The sequence below is a fragment of the Mustela putorius genome, unplaced genomic scaffold (assembly GCF_011764305.1).
Source record: "Mustela putorius furo isolate JIRA1106 unplaced genomic scaffold, ASM1176430v1.1 tig00000040_pilon_pilon_pilon, whole genome shotgun sequence".
NCBI classification, from domain to species: Eukaryota; Metazoa; Chordata; class Mammalia; order Carnivora; family Mustelidae; genus Mustela; species Mustela putorius.
Window position 1 is genome coordinate 2,345,070 of NW_025421261.1, and position 27,536 is coordinate 2,372,605.

General features: G+C 41.4%; 1 protein-coding gene across 3 annotated transcripts; it reads left to right on the top strand.

Moving 5' to 3' along the window:
* FGF5 (fibroblast growth factor 5) lies at window positions 1–27,249 on the top strand. 3 transcript variants are annotated; one of them, XM_045072226.1, is made up of 3 exons: window positions 1–535; window positions 8,261–8,364; window positions 26,720–27,249. In XM_045072226.1, the coding sequence occupies exons 1-3, from the start codon at window positions 163–165 to the stop codon at window positions 26,915–26,917; spliced, it is 675 nt and encodes a 224-aa protein (XP_044928161.1). In that variant the 5' UTR covers window positions 1–162; the 3' UTR covers window positions 26,918–27,249. The 3 variants fall into 3 exon arrangements, with proteins under 3 accessions (XP_044928161.1, XP_044928574.1, XP_044927820.1); XM_045071885.1 differs by lacking the exon at window positions 26,720–27,249 and adding an exon at window positions 20,169–21,109 and having other exon boundaries at window positions 14–535; XM_045072639.1 differs by lacking the exons at window positions 8,261–8,364; window positions 26,720–27,249 and adding an exon at window positions 20,169–20,404 and having other exon boundaries at window positions 4–535.
* The last annotated feature ends 287 nt before the right edge of the window (window positions 27,250–27,536 follow it).

The following is a 27,536-nucleotide window of genomic DNA, read 5'->3' on the forward strand; positions in this document are numbered from 1 at the left end:
GATCCGCTCGAGGGGCCTCTGTCCCTCCCTCCCCCTCGTCCCCGAGGCTATGTCCACCCGGGGCGGCGACGGGGGCAGCGCCAGAGGCTCGCAGCCGCGCGGGGGCCACGGAGCCCAGAAGCAGCCCTGCAAGATGCGCGTAGACACCCGGCGGCTGGAAGAATGAGCTTGTCCTTCCTCCTCCTCCTCTTCCTCAGCCACCTCGTCCTCAGCGCCTGGGCTCGCGGGGAGAAGCACGTCGCCGCCAAAGGGCACCCCGGACCCGCTGCCACCGGTCGGAGCCCGGGAGGCGCCCGCAGCAGCCGGAGCGGCAGGGGCACGACGTCCTCCGCCTCCGCCTCCGCCTCCGCCTCCGCCTCCGCCTCCCCCGGCGCTTCTCCGGGCAACCGAGGCGGCGGCTCGGAGCAGAGCAGCTTCCAGTGGAGCCCCTCGGGGCGCCGGACCGGCAGCCTGTACTGCAGAGTGGGCATCGGCTTCCATCTGCAGATCTACCCGGATGGCAAAGTCAACGGCTCCCATGAAGCCAACATGTTAAGTAAGTTGCTCCCTCGCCCGGCCACGCGCGTCCTGAGCGGGCGGCGGGGGACTCGGGCGGGGCCGCGGCTGTGCCCCGGCCCGCGGGGGCACCTTCGGGAACGCGGGCTGCGGGACCGGGCGGCCCCGGGGCGGCCGGCGGCTCGGGAGCGGATGCGTCCCTGCGGCCGCGCTCGCGCGCCCCTCTCGGGGTGAGAGAAATGGCGATCCCTGCGGCGCCGGCGGCCGGGCGCTCCGGACGGGCCCCCCGTTTCCCGCTTGCGGGTCCCGGAGGAGCCGCAGCCTGTGCCCGGGGAAAAACAAGTCCTTCTGCTCCTTGGGTTTCTGTTACCTCCCGCTTCTGCGGCCGGGCCAGCATTCTTCAAGAGGCGTCGAAGTGCATCCTTCTCCTGGCCCCAAACTGACCAGTTACTTTTCTTAGAAGAATCAGATTCACAGGCCGCCCCTCCAGCGGCCACCAGGAAGCCCAGAGCAGTAGGCACTACACACACCTGCGTCCGGTTTATGCCCGCGGCCTGCACACCTGCGCGCCACACACACACACCCTGTGCGCGGTATCCGGGGGAGACCAGACAGCCCCTGCCGGGAAGAGGACAGGCGTCTGGGAAGCGGGACACGTTTAGAGAAAGACAGTGGTGGGCGCTGGCGTGACTGACTTCAAAGTTGCGTTGAGCAACGTTCAGTGCGTTGAGACCGTGACAGCGCCTTGTGAGGAAGTGGCCAGCCTTTGGTTCCCCAGGACGGTTAAGGAAAAGTTCTTTATTTTGGAAGAAACTCAGAGGAGGTTCAATTCCTTACAGGTGCACAGTGTGTAAGTTGTTTTGTTTTTGTTTTTGTTGAAGCCAAGTTTGACATTTTCTTTCTGAGGTCTCTCTCTAGCTGCATCTCCCCCCTTCCCTCGTGCCTTCCGCGCGCGGGCGTTTCCGCGGGTCACCGCTGCTCCTCGGGTTCCTCTCGCTGCCTCCAGAGCTGCGGGAGACAGGAGACTCGGGATGTGCACGAGACCGGGGGGGGGGGGGGGGGGGGTCGCTCCGAGGCTTCTCCTCGGAAGGGCCAGATCGCTCATCCGGCAGGGGTTAACCCAACAGACAGACCCACAGCCGGGGCCTGCGAGATGCCCAGGAGGAGCGGGAGCGTGGCCAGAAGGCTGCGCGGCGTCCGGTCCCCTGGCCGTCGAGTGTCAGCCCGGGAGCGAGCTCCCAGGTGTGCGCGACCCCACGGGCCACTGAGCTTCTCTAACCCCGGGAGGAGCGCGGGCGCCTCGGCGGGGCTGGCAATCTGGCTGCCGCCTGCCCAGCGGGGCTGGAGGTGTGCACGTCGGGGGGGGCGGGTGCGGGCGGGCGCGGCTCCCCCCGGGGTTCGGGGTTCGGAGGCAGGGTGCGGGAGCCCTGGCGGTGCGCGCGTCCACACCCGCCCCTGCCCCGACTCCTGCGAGCTGAGCGGTGCAGCTCCAGCGGGCCGCGGTGCGGTGTTTCGGGGCCCTGGAGCCCCGAACCAGAGCGCGCTCTTCCGAATGTGCCCCCGCGAGCCCCGGGGCCTCCCACGCGCTCCGTGGAGGAGGCTGTTTCTATGTTTTAAGGTTCTCCGCACCCTTATCAAACAACTCACCATCTTGGGTCATAAAGGGCAGGTGTGTTAGGGCGAAGGGGACCTTCACAAGATTCCAGGGGCAGCGAGAGTCGCCATGTACTTCAGTATTTCCACTTGTGTTTCTCATTCCCCCCCACCCAACTTCCCACTTCTGATCTTTCCACCTTTCTTTTACAGGAAAACTTTTCCTGTTTTGTTCTTGTAGTTTATCCAGGAAATCAGCACCAGCACAAGAGAACTTCTGTGTTCCCAAGGGAGGACCCAAAGTTAGCATTTAACAGGCTGCTGGTTGGATCTGGGGTGGGGGGCACGTCTCTAGGGTGGGTTTGGATGTACTAGTGGTCTCTGAAATCCAAACTCCTTCCCCATATACTCACCCTCCTCTCTTGGAAAAGACAGATTTTTGCAACTTAGGCCTTGCCCGAAGAGAGGTTCTAGAAAAGCACAGGAAGGAACATGAGAGCAGTTCAGCAAAGAATACATTCACCTAAAGGAGGCGTTGACCGATATTGCTATTAACAAGGTATATTTTATTTTATTTTATTATTAGTTTTTAAAGATTTTATTTATTTGACAGACACAGATCACAAGTAGGCAGAGAGGCAGGCAGAGAGAGAGGAAGGAAAGCAGGCTCCCCGCTGAGCAGAGAGCCCAACGCCAGTCTGGATCCTGGGACTCCAGGATCAAGACCCGAGCTGAAGGCAGAGGCTTTAACCCACTGAGCCACCCAGGTGCCCCAAGGTACATTTTGTTTTAAAATCCACTTTAAAAAGATACCTAGAAAGGAACAGCTGATGTTCACTCAAAATCACTCAAATAAAACTTCCTTAATTTAACAGGTTCCCCCATTCATTCCTGTTTAGAATAGCCTTTCCGGTGTGGTCTGTCTTTCAGATGGCCACCATCATTCATTCCCTCACTCATTCATGTGTGCGTCCTTAAAAGGCTGCCTACATCATTAGCCTTAATATTTTGATTACTTCTGGGGGTTGGGGGATTTTTTTAGTTTATTTTTGCCTTCCATAGATTTTTCTCACAGAGAAAACCATAACTTGAATATTTAAGTCCTGGTGGTTTTCTGCTTTGTGATGTCTGGTGTCCAATACTACTAACTATGATTTCGCTACCACTGCTGGATGGAGAATTTATGAAATATGTCATGTTGAGTGGGAAAGCATGTACTTTGAAAATTTAAGATAAGCCTCTGCCCGAAAGAGCTGTAAAAGAGAGACAGAAACCTGCTAATTGTGGTCATACACCTCTTTGAAAGCAACATTTGACGGTTTCCCGACACGTACATAGAACTAAGGCATCGGTCATGGGCTGTTGTGTAGAGTACATAAGGAAACCTTTGTTGTTTAAGTCTCACAGGAGACACAGAGCTGGGACCAGAGAGGGCCACAGAGGACACACCAGAGCTTTACCTTATGATCTCATGTTACGGTCTGTGAGTTAGCAATGAGGAAAACTCACATTCCTTTGGTTACAGCATAATACATGCTACTTCAGGAAAGAGTCAAAACCTTGCCACTGAGCTGCCTTCTTCTTTTTTTAATCAAACTGCCTTCTAACAGGTTCTTTTAAACTCAATAATTTTCTGTAATGTTTGTCAGAAGAGATGCATATAACTATCATTTGATACTAACATTTCTGAAAACTGTGAATATTTTCTAGCTTTACCATCAGAAGTATACTCTGACCATAGATTTGGAAACACAATTTATTTAGTTAAGGCATACCACTTAATATATTGTTAGCTTCTCTTACACAGTAGTTATTCTAAGTTTTGGAGACAGAAAAATAAGCTCATTCTTCATGCTCGTAGTATGAAGAAATACTAGGGAAGGATTAAGAAAGATGGACAGGACAAGGCAAATGATAAAATTCCTCTATTGAATAGAAACAAAGGTTTTGCTTTAATTTATACACTTCCAAGTTCAGCTTCAATGCTTCTGTTTACTTATGTTGGGCCATTGACGAACAGGCAGTCAAGTAATTATCAATTCAGGCAGCTAAAGTTGAAGACTATGGTTGCACAAAGCCAAAGTGTTCACATAAAATATGAAAATTCCAATCATATATTCTGACTGAACTGAACCCTTGCTTTTATTAATTTTTGAAAATCTAAATTCACTATCAATTTTGGGGTCATGTAGAGTCAACCTTTTAAGTAGTCCCCCAAGCCTAGCTAAATCTATAGCTATATCTCCTGAGCAGAAAAACTCAAGTGAAAGATCTTTTACTAATTTAATCACTGAAAACTGCTAAGTTGGGTATTTCAAGACTCGGATTTGATAATGGCACAGCATATCTGTTGCTGTGTGAATGCAAGTAGAGAAACTTCAGTTTTGAATTATTTTCTTTGAGGATTTTCAGATGAGCTGTTGAAAGCTTCTGAATACAGATATCTGTGTCTTGTATGCCATTCAGTAAAAAAGAGAAAAGGGAAGAGTTTACATGATTTTATCAGCCTTCATTAATAGAGTCCTGCTGTATTAAAAAAAAAAATCTGGAGAGAACAAAGGTTAAAAAAATCTAGACATATATTCTCTTACTGAAATAAATTGACTTTGTAATGCATGTCTATGCTTGTAAGTAGTGGATTAGACAGTGTGTGGAGAAGTTCTTGCCTCCTTCAATCTAGATGCCAACCCTCAAATTCCACCAAGAGAAAATAGTGTTTTTCTATTACGCACTGCTTTTTTCTTTTGATTTTCTTACACGTTAACACCCTAAGAAAGATAACACATTGTCACTAGCACTCTAATGGGAAGTAATCACCCTGCCTGACTCCCCAAGCAGAAGGCCAGAATTGAAGGAGAGTAAAATGTGTGTCCATACGTGTGTGCACTTGGGGTATCCTGAAAAAGGAAACAGAGGTTGTGAGAAGGTCAAATTCAGCTTAGTGAACATTCATTGACTATCTGATCTATGAGATATACTTGGCCTTCCACAATTTTGCTTACGGATACCAGCTTGGCATCCATAATGGGAATTGTAAATTCTCATAAAATTTATTATTACTGACTCTAAAAAGAGTCAGGAAACTACTGAAGTTGAGAAAAATTTAGTTTTAGAGAAATGCTTTCTGGGATTTATATATGTGCGATTTAATGTATGAGGGTTTAAAATATTATATAGAATTCTTTAGTGCCTTCCTGAGATTTGGTATAGTAAAATCAATAATTGTGTGATGTCTTGGAGGTGGGGTCAGGGAGTTGAACTGCAGAATTTGCTCCAACATTCTCACAAAAAAGATCTTGTGAAATTACTGTTGAAATTACGTTGGAAATTATGATCTTAATACCGTTCTCAATATTACATCATAATTACATTAAGATTTAGAAGATCATACCAAAGTTACCTATGTGAAAAAATAATTATTTCATCTGAACTCATCTTTATCTTTCCTTTGTTCTTCATAATTTTAAATAGAATATATGCAAAAGTATATTTTAAGCTTTCAATTAAATATAATTTTTTTTTAATTACAAAATCCAGAGGTGCCTGGGTGGCTCAGTGGGTTAAAGCCTCTGCCTTCAGCTCAGGTCATGATCTCAGGGTCCTGGAATCAAGCCACACATCGGACTCTCTGCTCAGCAGGGAGCCTGCTTTCCTTCCTCCTCTCTCTCTCTGCCTGCCTCTCTGCCTACTTGTGATCCCTGACTGTCAAATAAATAAATGAAATTATTTTAAAAAAATAAAAAATTATAAAATCCATTCATTCCCAGGCAATATATCATTTTTACACTGGTACTTGCAAGAAAAGAAACCAAGCAGTATATATAATAAAATAATAACCCTTTACACATATTATTTCATCTTCCCAGTGTAATTTGTTATGCTGCAAATTTTACATAGTATATACATACAGAATGTACATAAAGTGTGTTAGGAAACAAGTGACTCAAAGTGGGTTTTTCTCAAAATAGAATACATTACTTGTCAGAAGCTATAGTTTACATAGTCAAAGCTTTAAACAAATACTTACGGAGACTTTGTCTTGACCTCTGAAATGTTAGCCTGTAAATGGATACATTCAATAAGAATTCTATCACTTACTCTACCATGTATTTTTTTCATTAAAACACAGGTTTGTATTTACAAAACCAAGTAATTTTCCAAAGAATGAGTAAAAACACTAACAATGTAGAACCATAAGTAAATTGGGAGAAAACATCCAACTAACTCTCCTTTTTACCAATCCATATTGTCCCTTTTGTTTCTCTTGCTCGACACGTAGCCAATTTCTCATGTTTTGGTGTCTCATTTGTTAACACATTTAAGCAACATTCACAACATTTCCCCCATCTTCCAAATATCTAAAATCCTTAAGCTGTTTTTAATATTCTGTGTGATAGAAATGCAACTTTGTATCATGTTCTATTAAAGCTTTATTACTAACATCATCACAATGTATTACATCGTATTTTGTATCTAACCTTACAAAGCATTCTGTGTGCTTCGTCACTATGTGATAAAATGGTAATGCGTCTAAATCCTTGGGTGTGCGTCAGTCAAATAATTTGTACAGCAAAACCTATCGAAGAGAGCATCTTGAAAATGTTTGGAAGAAAGTAATTAATGAGTGACAGTTTATTTAGGAGTTTCTTCTTAAAAGTGAAAGTAGTCCCTTCAAGTGGTTTTTTGGTTGTTTTGTTTTCAAGAAATATCCACTAATAAAGGGTTAGTGGCAGTTTCCCGGAAGTGTTTTGCTTACTCTGGACTAAATATGCTTATAACAAAGACAATAGTTCGGCTACCCCTTCCCCCCCATGAACTTTCTGATCAAGTGTTTTTAAGAAATCAAGTTGAAGAAATAAGCAGCAATATTTGCTACAATTATAGGTACTAACTCACATTGTGCAGAAACGTGCCTAATGAAGGCATTTATATAGATGTATTTCTATATGTCATATATATGTGTATCCACAATACTGCCTTTTTGGTAAATTGACTAATTTTATATGTATTTCGAATACTGCAGGTGGAGGCTACTGTTTTTCAAAACTTCCGGTGACGTTCTCTATTCAGCAGAATATTATTGAGATATCTTCTTAGTATGTGTATTTAGAATAATTTAGGTCAAAAGGTTGAGATTTTCTTCCCTTCTCCTATCCTTTCTTCGCTCCTTTCTTTCTTCCTGGGCTAGGTCCCTTCTTAGCTCTAGCGAACTATAAGATTGTGTCCTCCCCTACCAATTTTTTGGCAATTTGAGGTGGGCAGTTAACAAAAAAGCACTATGCTTTTCTCAAGTTCATATAAATTATATATGAGTTTATGATACACAGACAGGAATTCTAATTATATACAGACTATGAATTTCATCTTAAAATACTGTGTGAGCTGTGGTATGTGATTCTCTTGACACAGTTGATGTGGACTTCCAAATTATTATAGGAGACAGAGGAACATGGACTTGATAATGCTAACTATGAAATACTAAATATAAACAGTAATGTAATAAAATACCTCATTAAATTTTTTGCCAGAAAAACCGTTTAAAATGCAGGATGTCCCAAACCATAATGCCTTAACACTCATTGAGCCAATAATCCCAAATTATTTATAATGCTTTCAACATCTTTTTATGTGTAGTCTTTAAATGAACTACTCTCTGAATGATTGAATATGGTACATATTGATTTGTATAGTTATTATAATTTGAGGAGAGGGATTTATTTCATGTAAATAAGAAGAATTTGTCTCTGGCTTTCAGTGTTTATATCAGTCTTGGGCCAGACTTTATGAGATTTAATATTAAAAGCAGTGTATTTTCTTTGATAGAAAACAATGGATGAGAATTAGTTTGAAAAAATTTAAGATTAAGATTGACAAGATTTTATGGGTAAACACTGTTTACTAAAAGTGACCTATTTGTAAGGAAAAAAAAGGAATTATTAATGAACCAGAACTAAGCTTTTGAATATTAAAAATTGCTATTTTAAGTGAACACTTGCATGCTAGACTTTTCTTTTTTAACATAATGAATATCATGGAAGATATGGATGTTAAATACTGTTTTTTTTTTAAAATCACAGCTATAAAGAATGAAAAGAATCGATGTAGAAATTGAATTCTACTCAATGATATATAGAGGAGTGTGTGTTTTATTTTGGGATTTCTGTCATCCTAGGTATTTTGGAAATATTTGCTGTGTCTCAGGGGATTGTAGGAATACGAGGAGTTTTCAGCAACAAATTTTTAGCGATGTCAAAAAAAGGAAAACTCCACGCAAGTGTAAGTAGAACCACTTTATACTTGTTAAAGGTGTTACGGAGTTTCTACATTTGTAGAATGGAACAGAGTAATTTCCCACATTGGTAGAGGAACAATTTGCTCAGAGGACATAATGTTTTTATTTTTTAAATTATATGTACATTTAACCAAGATGTTCTTATAAGTAATCATTTTTATATTTTAGTCACTTGAAAAGATAATACAGAGTTCACAAAAAATTTTTAAGGATGAATGTATTTCAAAATAGCACCACTCTCAAAGTGATCGCTACTATTTATTTCTTAAAATTTGTCCAACTGAAGAGAAATATTATGGAAGTGATAATATTATATAACAACTAAAATGTACCTATTTGTGGTGATTGTGTGTGCATATTTACTAGATCAGGCTCTTATTCAATTTTATAAGCTATTCATGATGTCAGAAATTAGGTCTAAGTAATATAACATATTTTCACATCATTAAGTGTGGAGAGGAATCAATAATGAGACGATTTTGATCATGCTTAGAGAAATTCAATTTCTCCATTTGCGGACTCTCATTTTGTAATTTTGTTGCATCAAAAACAATAGTTAAAATTATGAAGACTAATTTTGCACTGAAAAAGTTTCTCAAGCTACTTATATATTTTGTAATCAATTTATAAATTATAGATTTCTATGTTTTTTTTCTGAAAATACTCACTACTTGGGAAGCATTAAAACATTGTAAAGATAATAACATATGTCTAGCTTGGTTTTTCTACTCACAGATTTGATTTACTTTTTTTAGTCCCTATGTACAGCACTTAAAAGTGATTTATGCTTTTTCTGTAGTGTACTAAGATTTGTCACATTATATCATTTTTATAAAGCAATTATTATTTAATGTTAGTCCTTTACTTCTTATTCTCTCTAATTTTTACTAAATGAATTGGAGAAATATTGCTTTTCTAGTTTTTGAAGTAGGTAGAAACTTTTATTTAAGAATGTAATCAATTGAAACTTGTGATTTATCATTTTTACTTACAGATCTTTAAAAAATTCATTGAGAGTTTCATTTGTTTCAATGTGTAAAAATTTCAATTTTCCTTTTTCTAAAGGTGACTTGTTAATACAAGGGGGTAGCAGAATTCAAGCGATCTCTATACTTATTTGAAGATTAAATGAGATAATATATTTAAAACTTTTAAACAGCATTTGGTACATTGTAAGTGCTCAGTAAATACTAATATTATACAGTAATCTAAATATACTAGATACTGAATGATTGAGATAAACAAAAACCCTTGCTAACCTCTTTAATCACTGATTATAAGAATTATAAAAAGATTTACCTACTTCATCTTGTGCGGTGAGAAAGCTGTAATACAGTTTTCACAAAGTAATCGGTCTTTGATTATTTATTTACAGGGGCAAAGTTCTGCATCAGTGTGCACAAGCAGGGCATCCCGTTTTATTAAAAAAAATTTGATTTTTAAAAATCCACATGCAGAATATTGAACACAGTGATCAGACTCGTCTGAACACAGGAATTTCCCCCAGTCTACTTTAAGGTTGTAAATAATTGGAACACTTTCAGAATCTAAACATCTTATTAAAGTGCAGGGCGTGTAAAGAAACTTTCTCATACTGGTTTGTTTTGGGTGAGCATCTTAACTTTTAAATTGTTCAATTTATGCTCTAGTACATGCAAAAAATAGCTAAACTTGGGCCAGCTTAAGGATAATTGCCACGGAACTCAAAGTACTACAAATGGGTGCCAGTTAGAAAGGTCACGCCAAAAGGTGAGGTTACATGATTCCCCTGTCAAATGCGAGTAACCAATTTCCAGAAATATGACCCAAATGCCTGAGGACGGCTGGCTGAAATAATGCAGATAATGCAAAAACAGCATCTGTTATTCTTTCTCATCTTGGCAGGCTCAAGTTATTTCATGAAATAATGACTTTTAAACAGTACAAAGCAAGTCTTGCTCCTGTCACTCACCGAAGCTCTTTGATATAAAAGTCATTCTGATGACTTTGAGGGGAGCTGTAGATGAAAAACTAAGCCCTACGATTATGTGGATTCTTTTTAAATCAATGGTCCAAGCCCACTTTCTCTTATCTGAGCTCTTATTGGCACTTTTTCTTTAGGTGGAAAACTAATTAAATTATAAAGTGATTTATTTTTAAGGAAGTTGAATTCAGAAATAGTATTAATCTTAGCAATTATCAGTTTTATGCCCAGATGGTTTCTTTCCTGTTTTCTTCTAGTGAAACACATTGAAAAATTGTTCTTGTAACTTTAGATATAATTATTTGATTTAGTTTTGATTTGCACAAAATTGCATTGTCACAGAAAAAGTTAAAAACCTTTACATTTTAAGATTAAATGTGTAATTTGTGAGCTGCTCTAAATTAATAACTGCCCAGAGACATTTAAAGAGAAACTTATAATTATTTTGCTATGTATATATGCATATATGTGAAAATCATGTTGCACACCTTAAACTTACATAATATTATATGTCAATCATATCTCAACAAAACTGGAAAAAAATTTAAAATTAATAGAGTACTTTCAGGGTTTTATCTATAAAGTAAATGTGAACCCAAAATGTAAAACATTCATATAATTCTGGAGAAAGTGATTCCCATATTGTATTGAGACATATTCATGAATAATTATAGATTTTCAACTTATTTTTTACAGTAACAATTAGAATACTGAGAATGAGTTGCAGGCACAGACAATGTATTTGCACAGTTCTTTAAAAACTCTTTCACTCACATTGTCTCATTACATGATTTGGGGAGGAAGCAATCTTAGAGATGTTAAATCTTTTCCCAAGTTAACACGTGGTTGAACCAGAATCATCCTTCTAGAACTCTCTTTTTCTATAAATGCTATAATGCTTTGTAGGTAAAAGCTAGTTAAAAGAAGATGCTGAGTTTTGTTTGGAAACAATTTCATTGTTTTCCCCATATTGTTTTATAGGAATAATAATATTTTCATATTACATGACAAAGAATAAATAGCATGGTGCATCCTTACAATATTTTGCTTGTGTTTTGCACCCCTTCCCCAATTCTGTTTGGATTCTTTTTCCCCATCTATTTCTGTGTCTCTAGTACTCAACTTAAAGTCTAGAGAAGCAGGGCGGGGGGCGCCTGGGTGGCTCAGTAGGTTAAAGCCTCTGCCTTCGGCTCAGGTCATGATCTCAGGGTCCTGGGATCGAGCCCCCCATCGGGCTCTCTGCTCAGCGGGGAGCCTGCTTCCTCCTCTCTCTCTCTCTGCCTGCCTCTCTGCCTACTTGTGATCTCTCTCTGTCAGATAAATAAACAAAATCTTTAAAAGAAGAAGAAGAAGAAGAAGAAGAAGAAGAAGAAGAAGCAGAGGGGATGTGGTCCTCGCAGAACTTACCACAGAATTTCACACCTGCTGGTCACTCAGTGTGATGCTGTGTTGCATAGGGGATGCCTCTCAAGATGAATTTTCAAAGCAGGAGTGAGCTCTGCTTTGTTCAGAATTTTTCATTTAGAAAATGCTTCCGTATCAGCGACACAAAGATGGCAGACAGGAAAAAGAGCCCGGAATGGGTCACACTGCGGCAACATTTGTGCTGATGTTTTTTTCTTTCTTTCTTTCTTTCAAGATTTTATTTATTTATTTGACAGAGATGACAAGTAGGCAGAGAGAGGAGGAAGCAGTCTCCCTGCTGAGCAGACAGCCCGATGTGGGCTCGATCCCAGGACCCTGGGATCATGACCTGAGCTGAAGGCAGAGGCTTTAACCCACTGAGCCACCCAGGGGCCCCTGTGCTGATGTTTTTCTTGTGCTAAGTTTGTTAATTCGGTAGAGAAATTTTCTCTTGGCGCCAAGTATGCAGGTGAACGAGTGCACGTAGACGTGCACACGGAGATGACTGAAGTTCAAACAACATTTCACTAGAATGTTCCAGCACGAGTGCAGCCCGCTTCCTACTGTGCAGGTGTTCTCAGCTTCCGTGCAAGGATGAAGGCGTCTGGTCTTCCCCTTGTCAAGGTGTGCTGGGAATCACTGCGGTGGGAGCCCATGTCTGCCTCCCAAGAGCCGAGAGGGTTAGTCAGACGGAGCCTTCGCTGGGACTCCACTCGCCTCCTCAACTCATCCCAGGCTGAGGTACTTGTGGAAACGAGCTCGCTTCTCTTGCTGTCTCTGTCTCTCTGCCTGCTTTCTGTTCCTGTTCCTCCCTCACTCTGTTCCTGCTCTCTCCTCAGCTTCCTTATCTCTGTCGAAATCCCCCCAGAGAGCCCTTCTGGGTTTGTCTGAGGTGGGTCCAGATGGAGGAGTGAGAGACCCTGAGTGCGGGGGTTACCGACACAGTTAGATTGTGTCCTTCTAGTTAAATTAAACCTACTCTTTTATCTAATCTTTTCCTTCCTTGGTTTTATCAGCTGTAAACGGAGGAAAACTAAAGTAACCATCTATTGTGATAGTTGAGCAGTTTAAATGAGATAATACATATGAAAGATCTAGAATAGTGCCTGGGGTGGGGGGGGGGGATAAATTCAGCATTTATTTTTTAAAGACGTTTTACAATTTAAGAGTGAGAGAGAATGCGGGTACACTAGCAGGAGAAGCGGGGAGAGTTAGAGGGAGAAGCAGACTCCGTGTTGAGCAGGGACCCCCAAGCAGGCTCCATCCCAGGACCCTGGGATCATGACCTGAGCCAAAGGCAGAGGCTTAACCGACAGAGCCACTCAGGTGCCCCGTGTCCACCATTTAATTTAAGAAAGAATCTCCTTAATTTGCTTGGGGGCAGCTGTGTGATGATCCTGTCTCCTCTCTCAGGAGAAGACTTCCTGATTTCGGGGTCAGGCAGCTGTGACCCTTCAGATATTTAGACCAGCCTCAGTCCTATTTATCACTGATGCTTTTTTCCTTTAGGTCCAGATTTTTTGTGTCCACGGGAGCCCCTTATCTCCAGAGTTTCCCTTTTTTCAAAGAACTTAATTTGAAAACAAAATTCTCAGGCTCAAGCTCTTAAGAGACAAGCATTTCTTACGATCATAATCTCATAATTCTTTTAGAGCCCTGTTGCATCTTGTTTTTTCCCTAAAGAAAACGGAAATCCTGGAAAAGATGGTTATCATGTTTTTTTTTTTTCAGCCTTTTCATAAAATATGCAAGATAGTATGTTGTCTATTGGAGAAAAAACATTTCAGCTTATTTTAAAGGTCCAGAGAGAAGCATGTGGTAGAATTATTTTTGTTTCTCAGGGTTTTAGGGGATCATGTTTGGAAGGAAAGCTAATTGCAGAGTTTACGAAACAGGCATGGAATGTGTGCTTGATCAGCCCCGAGCAAAGCCTAGAGCGTCTTCCTTTGCTGGTTGTGGAGGTGCCAGCTGGCTGGCCCCGGGTGGGAGTCTGGAGTGGACTTCCTGCGCTGGGGGCAGTGTGAGGAGGAGTCAGCAGCCCCGAGAGCTCGGCGTGTTTACTGAAAGGGGGAATGGAGGCTTGAGCAATAGTTACCATCATCATAAAAAGAATAACCTATTAAGCCCTCCACTCTCCCCGTCCAGACCTTGAGCTCTCCAAAGGCATTGGACTAGAAACTCCCCTTGCCCTCTAAGGGCTTTCAACTTACATAGTAAAACTAAATGTCCATTAGTTCAGGCTCAAAAATGGGCTCAGGGCTCAGCCTTTGCAGTAAATGCCAGTTTTCCCTCAAATTCACACTATGTGAAACTAGCGAGAGAGCCTGTTTTCCTGAGGAAATCTGGGTGGGATGAGTGGACGTCCAGCTCCAGAGTTCCACGTCAGCCCAAAGCTGGGGACGGTGCTCTGTTTCGCCAGTGGTGTGGAGAATGGCATTGTTTCTCATCAGTATTTTAACACGGAGCAACTTCCAGACAGGTAGGACTAGACGGAAGTCTAGGAGATGCCCTTGGGTTTGTGTGGTGTGAAGGAGCTGAGCTGAGGCGCCGGGAGATGCGAGCTGGAAGTCACAGGTGCCTAACCCCGCGCTTGGTAAACATGGGGCTCCACAGAATTGCTTTCTTTCCTTCTCGGACCAGAGAATTAGAGCACAGCATCCTGCTTGTCTTGGGATTACTGTGAGGGAGAACCAGGAGATGTACGTTCCCCGGCACAGAGGAGCCCTCAGTAGGCCAGCCGTTGGAGTTATTAAGAGCATCAGAGAGAAAATTCTTACCTCCCCTGCGTCACGTAACACGGGAAGCTGGTTAATGACGTAATTCCAGGGTCTCACCTTACACTTACTAAAACATGACCTCTGCAGATAGGGCCTGGGGAATCTGCATTTTGAACTGGCTCCCGGAATAATTTTAGGTCAATTCGTAAAATTGGGAGGGGGAGAAATCCGGTGGTCATTTTTCTTCATTACATTATGTCAGGTTGGTTTATTAATATTTTTGGTTTAGTTTTTATTTATTTATTTGACAGAAAGATCACAAGTAGGCAGAAAGGCAGGTGGTTGGTGGCGGGGAAGCAGGCTCCCTGCTGAGCAGAGAGCCCGGTGCGGGGCTCGATCCCAGGACCCTAAGACCATGACCTGAGCCAAAGGCAGATGCTTAACGACTGAGCCACCCAGGCACCCCACATTGGTTTATTATTAAATCCCACTTATATATTCCCTTGGTCACTCAGGATGAAGGACAGAGATATAGAATGGACAGATGATCAGTGCCAAGCAGGAAGCAGGCTATGCCCTGGAGATAGCATAGTGTGGCTGCAACTGAACTCTGGGAAACCTTTGTAGTCAAGAGGAAAACGTGGCTCTTTGGGGGAATACCGCCCTGTGCTGGGGTACTCTGCGTGGAAGCAGTTGGAACAAGGTCTGCCTTTTAGCCTTTAATCACCACCCAAGGTGGAGCGCCTTTGGTCAGGGAACATTCAGCACAACCACACAAGACAGCCTAGGCTAAGGGCACCTGGCCGGGGCAGCCCCATCAGTGGGAACAGGGGTGGGACCCGAGAAGCACTAACAGGAGACGGAACCCGACGCAGGGATGCAAGCAGTAAGGGAGCTCTGCTTAAAGTACAGTTCGGTTTATAATCGTTTTATCACAGTCTGTAATAATGTCTTAATTATTTCATAATATGAATTGGCTGTAGCCCACAATAACATTCTAATTATTTGTATTTGGTTAATTATTCCTTCACAAGGTTTTTCAAAAGAGGGAGACAAATCAAAGAAAACAAAGCAAAATAAAGAACTAAAATTGAGGGGCGCCTGGGGGGCTCAGTGGGTTAAAGCCTCTGCTTTCGGCTCAGGTCATGATCTCAGGGTCCTGGGATCGAGTCCCGCATGGGGCTCTCTGCTCAGCGGGGAGCCTGTTTCCCCCCACCCACAACCCCCGCCGTCTGCCTCTCTGCCTGTGATCTCTGTCTATCAAATAAATAAATACAATCTTTAAAAAAAAAAAAAAAAGAACTAAAATTGATTAAATACCCCACAAACTGCAAGGATCATCCTGGCATAGGTCCAGAGTCACTCTTCCCCTCCCTTTCTGCGTGCTACATGCGTGTTTCTGCGGCATGAAGTGAGAACAGCCGCTTGTTTCCCGCGACGTCCCTATCATACACTCCAGGGGATTTACGAAGGAACGAAACTATGTTAAGAGGTTTTAGAAAGCTTTTAAAAAATAATGTTTCAGAAAGAATTTTCTGTTTGGCTTACTTGACCCTCAGATTTCAATTAAGCAGAATTAGTGTTTTCTAAAATATCCAGTTAATCAAAGTTTTACTTTCTTTGAACTGAATTTGACCTTTCTTCTAAACATCCATTGTGTGTTCTCACTGTGGGAAGAGATGAGTAAAACAAGGCGCAGGGTCCTTCTAATCCAAAATTTCTTGTTTTCCTTAATGGCACTCTTTCTCTCCCTCTGAAGAATTAGGCTATACAAGCAAAAAATAGCTTCATTTGTTCAAGTTTCATTTGTTTTGTCCATTAGGACTATATTAAATTGCATCAGGACTGTACCAAGTTACATAAAAATTTAGCCGAACATTTCATTTTAATTTTACAATTATGATTTGTTGAATGTAACGTGTTTTTACACTTGCAAGATCAGGGGAGAAATTGAGGAGAAAAGCACCTAATTTAATTCAACAAAGAGCGTGGACAGGACCGTGTCTGTTTGGTTTTTCATTGGAAAAGTGGCAACTAGCAGAGTGCCTGACAAGTGATACATAGTCCGGAAGCATCTTTTGAGGAGACCCATAAAAATGAATTTTTTCAAAGATATGGGTACTTTAGGACCATTTTAGTGTTCGGTTTTGCGATGGCCGATGGTGCTAGCCCAGTGCGGCCATGCGGGTCCTGAGTCCAGTGGCTTCCCTGAAATCCCATTCCCCTCTGTGCTTCACACCCGCACTATAGAAAACGTCTTTCTGGCAACTTCACTTCATCTAGGAAAATAATGTAGTTCTATTATTGAAAAAATATGTGTTTTGCCAAAGGACTTCTTATAATTCAAAGGAGATTTAAAAAATTAAAAACCACCTGGTTTTTAATTTAACTTACCATCCGAAACTGTGTGATGGTAAACGCATACGTATATTCGAACACCTGTAGCTAAGACCCGTATTGCGTACTGAGTCGCTGCCATATAAACGGTTCGTGCGTGACATGAGGGACAGAAGTTAGGGTTAGGGCCACCGTCATTTCTGAACAAAGCCAGGAGTCGTGCTCCTCAAGAAGAAACTAGATCTCCTGATGAAAGAATCACTGATGAGTTTGTTTCAGATGGTTCTGTTCCATCGCAGCTGGAAGACTTTTTCAGACAAAACACGAATTTAGAAGTCCATTGAGAAAGCCAAAACAGTCTGACTGCCTTCACTCCTGCTCCCGTGTGGGGGCCGGAACGGCTGTGGGGCTTCCCACAGTGTGCGGGTCCTCGGGTTCTGGGCACCTCTGCCTCTGGTGACAGTCAGTGACCCTTGGAAAATCTAGAGCCCAAAGAGCCTTCTGTCCTCTTAAGAGCTGAAGAACATGAATCCTAAGGAGGGAAAGAAGGTTTTAGACAGAATGATTGGAGCGGGTGGAATCGGGGGGCTTCCACCCATATGAAGGCTCTAAGATGGGATTGTTGTAAGTTTAATTCAGTGCGGTGTGTGTCGGCAAAGGAAAGGTTAAATACTGCAGTACACTTAAAAAAAAAAGTCAACATTGGACAAAGCAATCACTGCTATCCTTTTTCAGGAAAATGGATTTTTGTCAAACATGAGTAAAGTCAGGTCAAGGTATAATGTATATATTTTTTAAAATGTTTTCAAGCACATTTGAAGAAAAAAATATGAGGCAGGCTAAATATACCCGCTACTCTCGTTGACGAAGCCCCATATGCCTTTTTAAAATGCGTATCCTTCTACGCAGCCCAAAGCATTACAGATGGCTAGAGCTTTTATTTTAAAATAAAACTTTAGGATTATCAAATGAAATGTGACAGCATTTATGCCCTTTTAAAAGCCAAGCTATTAAAAAAAAAAAAAAAAACTACATTGACTTGTAAGAAAGTCTTTTTAATAAAAAAAAATAGGAACAGTAAGTGCGTCCTGTTGTACAGAGATGTCCGCACAGTGCCCTTGGCCTAGACATAGGCCGGTAGGACGTCAGGATGCGAGCAATGCCATAGGTGGTGGTTCTTGAAAACACCCACGTCCAGCGCCTGTAGTTTCCTGGCCTTCAAATAAAGAGCCTTATTGACTGAACTATGCTTGAATGTAAATAACTTGGGCAGGCTGTCATCCAGAACGTCGGTGTGCTGCTGGAAGCTGTTGGAAACACCCTGAAACCTGTCTTCCAATATCGTCAGTACTTTGCACAAGCCAAAAAATTCATGTGACCACCAAGAGTAGATCTACGGAGGCTGCCTTGCCGTGTTCTGACTTTCGATGCTGAGAGAAGAGCACGGCATTATTTGAAAAAGCAAGAAAAAAAAAAGAAAAGAACTCTTAATTCCAGTATAGTACTTCTTGGTCTGGTATAAAAAGGATATCTCATATATATTTTGTGTTTTTCTCTACAGACATCAGCATATTTGGTGCTCACAAACCGAGGAACTCTAGATAATGGGGCTCCCCGCCCCTGTGAAACCTGGTGGTCTGGTCTAGGATAGGAATCCTTATTCTTTGGGACTTTGGGCCTCTTTTGCATTTGAGGAAAGCCACCCATCTTTTCCCTGGAAAAATATTTTGGTGCTCCCAATAGCCCTATGGATAAGGATTGTGGATAAGGAGCCTAAAGCTTGCCCTCGACGGGCAACAGTGACATTTGATTGCAGATCTGTTTGTGTTCATGCTTTTATTTTCCTTTAATTCCTCAACAGAATCTTCTGTTAGCAGTGAATTGTTTAAGTGAAAATCTCAAAGTAATTTAAAAACAGTAACAGAATTTAAATATATTAAGAGTTCCTGTCATTTTTATAAGTATTAGTATTATTTCACTAAGTACACAGTAAACAGAAAACCATCAGCAGGACAGGCAAGGCATAGGATGCGTCTTCAGAGCTCTCCCTGGCCAACTGTGTCAGCCTGACCTCTTCTCCTAACCCACATCCTGTGGGATCACTACCTCCACCACATTACTACGCTACTACCTGTGGAAGTTGCTACCTACCGTAGTGTCTTGCTGACCTATGGACACACTGTTTCCCCTCTGAGAACTCTTTCTCATGTCACCTGCATTACTAATATCTTGTTGTGCTTGAAGACTCAGCTCAAATGTCATCTTTTCTTTTCTTTTTTTTTTTTTAAGATTTTATTTATTTATTTGACAGAGAGAGATCACAAGTAGGCAGAGAGACAGGCAGAGAGAGAGGAGGAAGCAGGCTCCCTGCTGAGCAGAGAGCCCGATGCGGGGCTCGATCCCAGGACCCTGAGATCATGACCTGAGCCGAAGGCGGAGGCTTTAACCCACTGAGCCACGCAGGCACCCCTCACCTGTCATCTTTTCTAGGAAGACTTCTCTGCCCTGTGCCCGGCCACCTCCAGCCTCCTGGATCCTTTCCTCTTGTATCCTCTGCAGACCGTGATCATTAAGTCCCGCTATCAACCTCACCATGATGGACACTCACTTGTCTGCTTTTTCCACTATTCTGGGAACATTTCAAGGGCAGACAGTGTGTGTGTATGTCAGTGTGTGTCAGAGTCTGCAGAGGGAGAGAGAGATCTGGATGAAGTATTGCTAATGACTCCAAAAGTAATTTTTTCTTCTTGGCATCGAATATTCTCTCCTGTATCACTGTGTGAAGATATATTTTTTCCTGAAGAACTCTAACACATGCAATATTAATAGGGCCATATGCTACCCCTCTGTCAGCACCATGAATCACACTGATAACATTGAAAAATGTATCCTTGTTTCAAAGGAATAATATGACCCCATTTCTCTGAACATGAATTCATGTTTTACCAGGCAATTGTTCCTTAGTAATTCAGTTCTGTTTATTTTCTTAATGGCTTAAGAGGGGGGAAAATGACTTAAAATTTCAGAAGTTAATTTTTTCACTGCCAGTCTCAAAGTAGCTTAAAAACCGGAACAGAGTTTCAATATACTAAGAGTTCCTGTTATCCTTTTTATATGCATTGATATTATTTCCCCAAGAACATAGTAAACTGGAATCAGCATTACAAAGATGAATCAAGTAGGGAGGTAGACATGAAACGTCGTAGTCTGAAGCAACCTTTAAAAAGAAGCGATGGGTCTTTCCAAGAAAGGAGGCAGGAGGAGGCCTTCCCTCCGGAATTCTCGGTTTTCTTCACAGCGTGAGGCCTCGTTTTCTTGCGTGCTGAAAATAGTATTACTGCTTAAGTTTCTTCTTTTCTCCCCCTAGGCCAAATTTACAGACGACTGCAAGTTCAGGGAGCGATTTCAGGAGAACAGCTACAACACCTACGCTTCGGCGATCCACAGAACTGAGCCTGCGGGCCGCGAGTGGTACGTGGCCCTCAACAAGAGAGGGAAGGCCAAGCGGGGCTGCAGCCCCAGGGTCAAACCCCAGCACGTCTCCACTCACTTCCTGCCCAGGTTCAAGCAGCTAGAGCAGCCAGAACTTTCTTTCACGGTCACCGTTCCCGAGAAGAAAAAGCCACCAGGTCCTGTCAAGCCGAAGGTGCCCGTGTCTGCCCCTCGGAAGAGTCCCAACACCGTGAAATACAGACTCAAGTTCCGCTTCGGGTAACCTTCATCTTGGCCTTGGAGAAACCAGGCCTTCCCTCGGCGCTTCCAGGGCTGTGCTGATGACCTGAGAAAGAAGAGTATTGGGTCCAGCTCCAGCTCAACTGCACTGTCTCCAAGTCAGGTCACGGGTTTCAGTGCCACCGAAACAAAGATGTTTTCTGAGAGGAGCTGAGCCGGAATTCTTCGTCCTAAGTGGGGAGCCCACGGCTTCAGTGCCCAAGATGGGAAAGCCTTCTGCTCAGTGCTTGGTGGTACCCAGTATGTTCTGGAAGCTCAAGAGCGCGGACTTCATACTCTCCTGACTTTTACAGATCAACCTGAAAGAACACACATGATACATTTTTATTTTTGGTTTCCAAAGAATATTTTGATGCAGATGAAATATTTTTATTAACTTTTGTTTTTGTTTTTTGGGTTTTTTTTAAAGTACCTCTGCATTGAGCATATTTTCTTACTTTTTTATTTTAATTAATATGGCATAACCATTTGAATGCAGTTTATGAATATAAATGTGTTTATAGCCCATTTGTAACATGTGGATTTTTTCATTTTTCTTATTCATTGCACTTTTAATTTTTATTATTATTATTATTATTATTTTTACCATACCTCAGATAATGTAAGTTTAGTTCTTCGTCTTAAAATGCTTCAGTTCTCTTCAACGGCACCAAAGATTCAACTTAGATCTGTGTGTGTGCATGTGTGTGTGTGTGTGTGCGTGTGTGTAAATTCGTGGCAGTATGTGGCATCCTGCCCTTTACGTGGCTGGGCTATCGTGGGCCGGGACTAAGGAGAAAATATAAGGATTTTTGGATGGAGTTATAAGTTGGAGATAAGGAAGAGAATGCAAGGCCCGGGTACACTACGTTTGCAGGATTTACGAGGATCTCATTCTGCTTTCATTTCTCTTTCTATCTACCCCTCCTGCCCTAATTCTTGAACAGCTGGAGGAATACATTTTATTCTGTCCACCAAGCACACACCATGAAACCAGAGCGCTTTAAAATACCTCTTGTATGACCCTCTGCTATCGCCACTGTACAGAGCCACAGGGAGCAGCCCACTTAGCAGAAGAACATGGAGACCAGAGGAGATGAATCGTGTAACAGTCATGCACATCGAGTGCCGTTGTCAAAAATATTCTTATTACTCAGCCTAACGCCCTTTGAGTTTGCTCTCCTGAAGGTAACCATTCCAGTGAATAGATGGCCCTCTAGAATAGATACTTTCTGATGTAGGTTTTTAGAAAGCTGGCCATGCCCTGTGGGAAATTCAGGGCTGGGAACTTGGTAATTGAAAATGACACTTGAATCCTGGGCACGAATCACAGAAAATTTAACTTAAGAGAATTTACATAATTTATATGTTTTCTTGGGCGATCATTTCTATGGAGTTCTATAAAATGTGTTTATATTCAGAAATGTGCCAATAAAAAAGGTACAGCTAAAGCTAAGAAGTATGTCTTTCATAGGAAGAGCAAAAGAGTTCACAGAAAGCCTGTGTCTGATAGTTAAGCATGCTTCTTTTCTTTTAAAGGATGCTGGCGAATTTTTTTAAGGTATGGTTTATTTTGGTGCACCAATGCAAAGTTGCATTTTATGCAACTTTGCAAATTGCAAATTGCAAGATGCAAATTGCAAGTTGCATTTGCAATTTATCACAATTGAACTTACTATTACTTAAGCAGTTTGCTTTTTTTTTAATGGAAACAAAGTATACACATATTAATATATGGAATCACCCATGGACAAAAATATCATGCCTGTACTCTAGTATTGTGTTTTATTATAAATCCGATAATCTGACTAAATATTGTTTGCATCCAATACATGATTTTAAAAAATACAAAATGAAATACTACAAAAATTTTCTTTAATTTATACATTATAATTCTCTTAAGTTAAATGAAATAAGACTTTGGAGACAAAATATGTCCAACTCTTATCCAACTGTCATGTCACCTTAAATGCCCAGTAGAAAACTGAAAATAACCCTTTTGTTTATTCTAATATATTGTTAAGAATTGTGCACTGTGTATCAAGTTCTTAGTACACATAATGAATTAAACTTGTAAAACAGAACTGTAGACACGTGTTCCTAAACGGGCAAGGAAAAGATGATATTAATGATGATTAACAACATACTGAATTGACACATATATTATATTAGGCTAATGCTGCTGGTAGTTTATGTTAACCATAAAATAATGGCTTGGTTTGATTAGTATATGAAAGTTAAAATAGGATAGTTACTAAATATATATTATGCAAGTCAGGACTCATTAATTTCAAAATTTAAAAGGCAAGCTAAAATTTGAAAAAAATTTAAATTACACTGATCTTCAGTTTACTGGCCATACACAATTACATTTAATTAATGCTTGCTGAAGCTTAAAGTTACCCAAATTAATTAATTAAATGAACTTATGTACGGAAAACATGTATAAATAGAACTCCTTACTAATACCTAGAACTTTTGATGGGAGGAGTCCTTGCTTACGTGGTTTTTGGCAATTTTCAAGTAACTTGGCCCATCTAACATCAAATGAAGTTGTTTAATCACGGTTATATTTATCTTAAAAATCTACACATTTGGCGCTAAAATTTAGGAACCTAATTTGCCTAGAAGAGAGATGGCAAATACTTTCTGACTGACAATTCAGTTTTATTAGTTATATTATGTTTAATTTAAGAAAGTCTTTATTTGGAACATCTATAGAAGTAAGTATAGGTTTCCAATAAGATGTAATAACACTGATTTTTATTTCACAAATGATACTGTCACTTCCTTCTAAAGAAACTAACTTGAGAGTGTGGGTGTATATAAATTATCTTCATTCTTTTGCTGAGTTACAGTGAGCCAGCAGTTCAAAATCACGTGATGACAATAAAGGATAATGCCAAAATGTATTTCTGAAGATAGTAATGGTATTGTTTTAGATGCTTTTCCCTCTCATCCCTGAAAATAAAACACCATATGTCTGGTAGGTGAATTTTCTATAACATTGATCTTGAAATAGAAAACTAAATAATTTTCTTACATTAACATTTTTTACCCTTCCAAAGGACAGAGGGACTAAGCTAGGACTTCCCACATTTTCAATCACAAAATGAAAATATTACCCAGACCAAAACCTTGAATTCTGGCATCATTTCTACCGTTGTAGAAAATTATTGTACAGTTACTTTTTTAATTAAAAGAGTACTGCAGGCATAGCCGCACTAAGAAACAGCCAAAAATAATTTGTCAAAGGAATTCTGCACCTCCTTTAAGATTTTTTCATTGCTACATCTAAATTTTGATCATGTGTAATCTATTTTTAAGCCAATGATCTTTTATTTTAGTTATTTTAAAGATCTTATTTATTGAATTGACAGAGAGAGCTCAAGCAGGGGGAGTGGCAGGCAGAGGGAGAGGGAGAAGCAGGCTCCCTGTTGATCAATGAGCCCCATGTGGGGCTCCATCCCACGACCCCAGAATCATGACCTGAGCTGAAGGCAGACACTTAACCGGCTGAATCACCTAGATGCCCCAAACCAATGATCTTTTTAAAAAGAAAGGGCGCCTGGGTGGTTCAGTTAGGTAAGTGCCTGCCTTCAGCTCAGGTCATGATCCCAGAGTACAGGGATGGAGCCCCACATGGGGCTCCTCGATCAACGGGGAGCCTGCTTCTCCCTCTCCCTCTGCCTGCCACTCCCCCTGCTTGAGCTCTCTCTGTCAAATACATTTAAAAAATCTTTAAAATAAAAAGTTTTGAGAGAAGGAAACTTTAAATAAAAGAGCAGGACTCATCAGTTTTTGTCTTTTAGCAGTAAGTCCAATTGTGAGCCACTTTTTGAGATAAGATTATCATATAATTTATTAGTCAAAGAAAAGAGTTAGCTCTTCCATCTCACATTGCGTGTTGGAAAGTCTCAGGAGAGAGGGGGAGGCAAAACCAGCCTGAGCTGAACTGGTGTTGGCACTTTTACATCTGAGAATCACAAAGAACATTCAGATACACCTTGAGACAACTTAGCTACAAATCATCCATCAGTTTTTAAGCAATTTTATGTAATAAAAATAGTGATTAGAAATTAAGAGTTCTTGCATACTTTTTATTTTATTAAATTATTGTACTTTCTGACTCTGCCATATATTTGCAAGTCATTCTGCCTCATTTCATTGTCCACCACATGGTCTTCAACATCTTTTCCAGCTTTGTCATGGATTGTTGAGTCTTAAAACGTTGAGGTACCAGGAAAAGGACATGGTTCCTTCTCAGATAAAACTAAAAATCAGTGTCCAGATTATACTGGATAATCACATGAAAAAAATGTTCAATGAAGTGATCAACATAGATATTTGTATCTTTTAAGATTTTGTTGGAGAGAGAGAGAAAGAAGGAGCACGAGTGGACGTGGGAAGGACAGAGGGAGAGGAGGAAGCAGGCTCCCTGCTGAACAGGGAGCCCAATGTGGGGCCTGGTCCCAAGACCCTGGGAATGTGACCTGAACCATAAGGAGATGCTCAATGACTGAGCCACCCAGATGCCCCATATGTAGATATTTTTTAAAGGCCTTGTGTGGGATTAAAAAAGAAAAAGAGAAACACACACACACACACACACACACACACACAACCACGTGTGAGATTGGGTCAAGAGATTTATAAAATGGCATCAACTCTGGGCTTAGCATTTTACAAAGGACTTTGCAAATTTGAATTAATCAAGAGGGAATGGTCAGAGTAATATCATCGTTGATAATCAACAGTTCTAAGATCTTATTAAACATGTAATTCTTGAACATATCTGTTTTGAATGAAATCCCACTTTCCCCATGAAGCCTTCTAGAAAGCCATGAATATGAGTGACGTGGTCTTGACGCCACTCCTGCAAATCCGTACAGCTCCTGACAGCGTTCCCTCATCGTGGCCTTACTTTCCCGATTATTCTGTGTTTTCTGAGATCCTGCCTTGCACAAGGCATCCAACTAGTGAAATATTCCTTTATTCGCTCAATACTTGTTCAGCACGCTCCTCGTGAATGCTAACATCAGGGGACACTCAGAGTTGGAATACTGGAGGGAATACATCTGTTCTCCTTGTACATTGCCCAGTCCAAGTTCGGGCTACTCAAAAGAACTTAAGAGATGCTCTTAGCTGATAGCAATTTTGAACGGGCAGGTCCCTCTGACTTAAAGACTCTGTGCAGCCTATGGGATATTCTACTTAGTCCAGAACTTGGTATGTAATTGTATTTACGTATAGCTTCCTGGCGTATGTTAAGTGTTCAGAAATGCTTATAGAATGGATATAGGTGCTGAATAAGATTTAATGAAGGTAACGATGACAGAAGTTCATGCCACATACGAAAGGGCACAGAATCCTGCAAGAGTAAGAACACATGCTACCCCCTCACTATACTTGGACTTCTCAAACACAAATCCCGAGTCCAAACTAAAAATATCAGGCACTTGAAAGCTGCATTTAAGTACCAATAAATCACCCACTGTATGAAACTTCAGTGTCATTGGTCATCAAAACAATAGCTTACTACACAAACCCTGAAGCTCTCGCTATTTGGAATTCAAACAAGCCGTCTGGTGGGATATCAGCAGGTGTCAGTGGGAGAGTGAAGACATTTATTTCTGGTAATTTGTTCTTTCCTTTAACTCAGATAAACTCTCTCGGAGGAGAAGACCAACTTTCTCTGCACCCTACAGAGAGATTAGTGAATATGTAATCACCCAGTGACAGGTCTGGTTCCAATGTGTTTCTCATTAAATTCTCTGTCGTTTTCTCTGTGGGAAACTGGGAAATTTATCAGATTTTCATAAAGGGTGCTGAATTTCTGCTGAGGAGGCCACACCATGTCTTTTACTCTCTGGAGTGCGATTATGTCTCTTCTTTCCCAGCAGTGACTCATTTTACCGTAGGGCTCTCTTGGTAGGACGTGTCTTTCCTAACGTGTTTCCGTACTTCGACACAGGTGATATATTTACATTTTTTTAAGTTTGCTGGTTGTCCTACATCCTCCTCAGTAACGGGCCTCTGAGAGTAAGCAAAACTGCACACTAGCCTGTTCAATGGGCCAGAAGGGTATACAAAGGCCTTCCTAAGAGACATCCTAATGGAACATGGGAGAGAGTAAGTTTAAATTTTAGGAACAAAAAGCTGCAAAGAAGTTGTATGTTCTCAGCCTGTGCTTTTTTGTGCATGAAGGATGCCCTACAAAGAGGTGAAAACGTGTCTTCTGTTGAACTAATGGCAGAAAAGCAGAAGAGCAGTCATCTCAGTGACCGCGCTGAACCCTCCGAGACCTGCCGTTCTTGTCAATTACGATCAGGAGGGAAAGTCATGGCCGTTGGCGTTGCCACGTTAGTTGTATCGCTGGATCATAAAATGGGTCAGCTACCTTAGAAATCATGTCTGAGATTCTCAGCCTTCCCCACCTGGAGAGCAAGAGCGCAAATGAGAAGGAGACACGCGTCCCAGCTTGCTGGCCCAGAGCACAGACCACAGGATCTCTCTACCAGTCAAGGGAGTTTAATGTTTAATGATGTGAAATCAACTCCGTCTAGCAGACTCAGTCCAAAGGAGCCTCCTCGAACTAAAGCAATAATGATTTCTTAGTTGCTAATAATTTATGGCACAGATCTCTAATACATTTCTAATAAAAAGCATTCAATGTTCATTTAACTCCTTACAGTACCCTGGCATTGTTCTGGATTCTGGGGGTAAAACTAAAATAAATGACTTGTCTGTATATGGGGGGGGGGGTGCTTACTTTCTTGCTTATATTATCAGGGCAATGGATCATATATTTTGTGTGTTACATCCAGTTCTCCATGAGTTAAGGATGACTCTTATTCTTGTTAAAGGGATTCAGTATGTTAGGATACTTCGTACCACAAATGACTCAAAATCTTAAGCCATAGGTTACATTATATAGTTCAGAAGTATTTTACCAGTTTCTTTGGCTCTACCTTTGAGAATTTATAGTGTGATTTCCACTGGCTATTGACAAAGATGCAAGATA

Excerpts from the sequence above, each read along its gene's own strand:
- FGF5 (XM_045071885.1), top strand. The coding sequence starts at position 163 with ATGAGCTTGTCCTTCCTCCTCCTCCTCTTCCTCAGCCACCTCGTCCTC. Across the intron at positions 536-8,260 it reads CCATGAAGCCAACATGTTAA|GTATTTTGGAAATATTTGCT; the intron begins GTAAGTTGCTCC and ends CTGTCATCCTAG. Across the intron at positions 8,365-20,168 it reads AAGGAAAACTCCACGCAAGT|GCCAAATTTACAGACGACTG; the intron begins GTAAGTAGAACC and ends TTCTCCCCCTAG.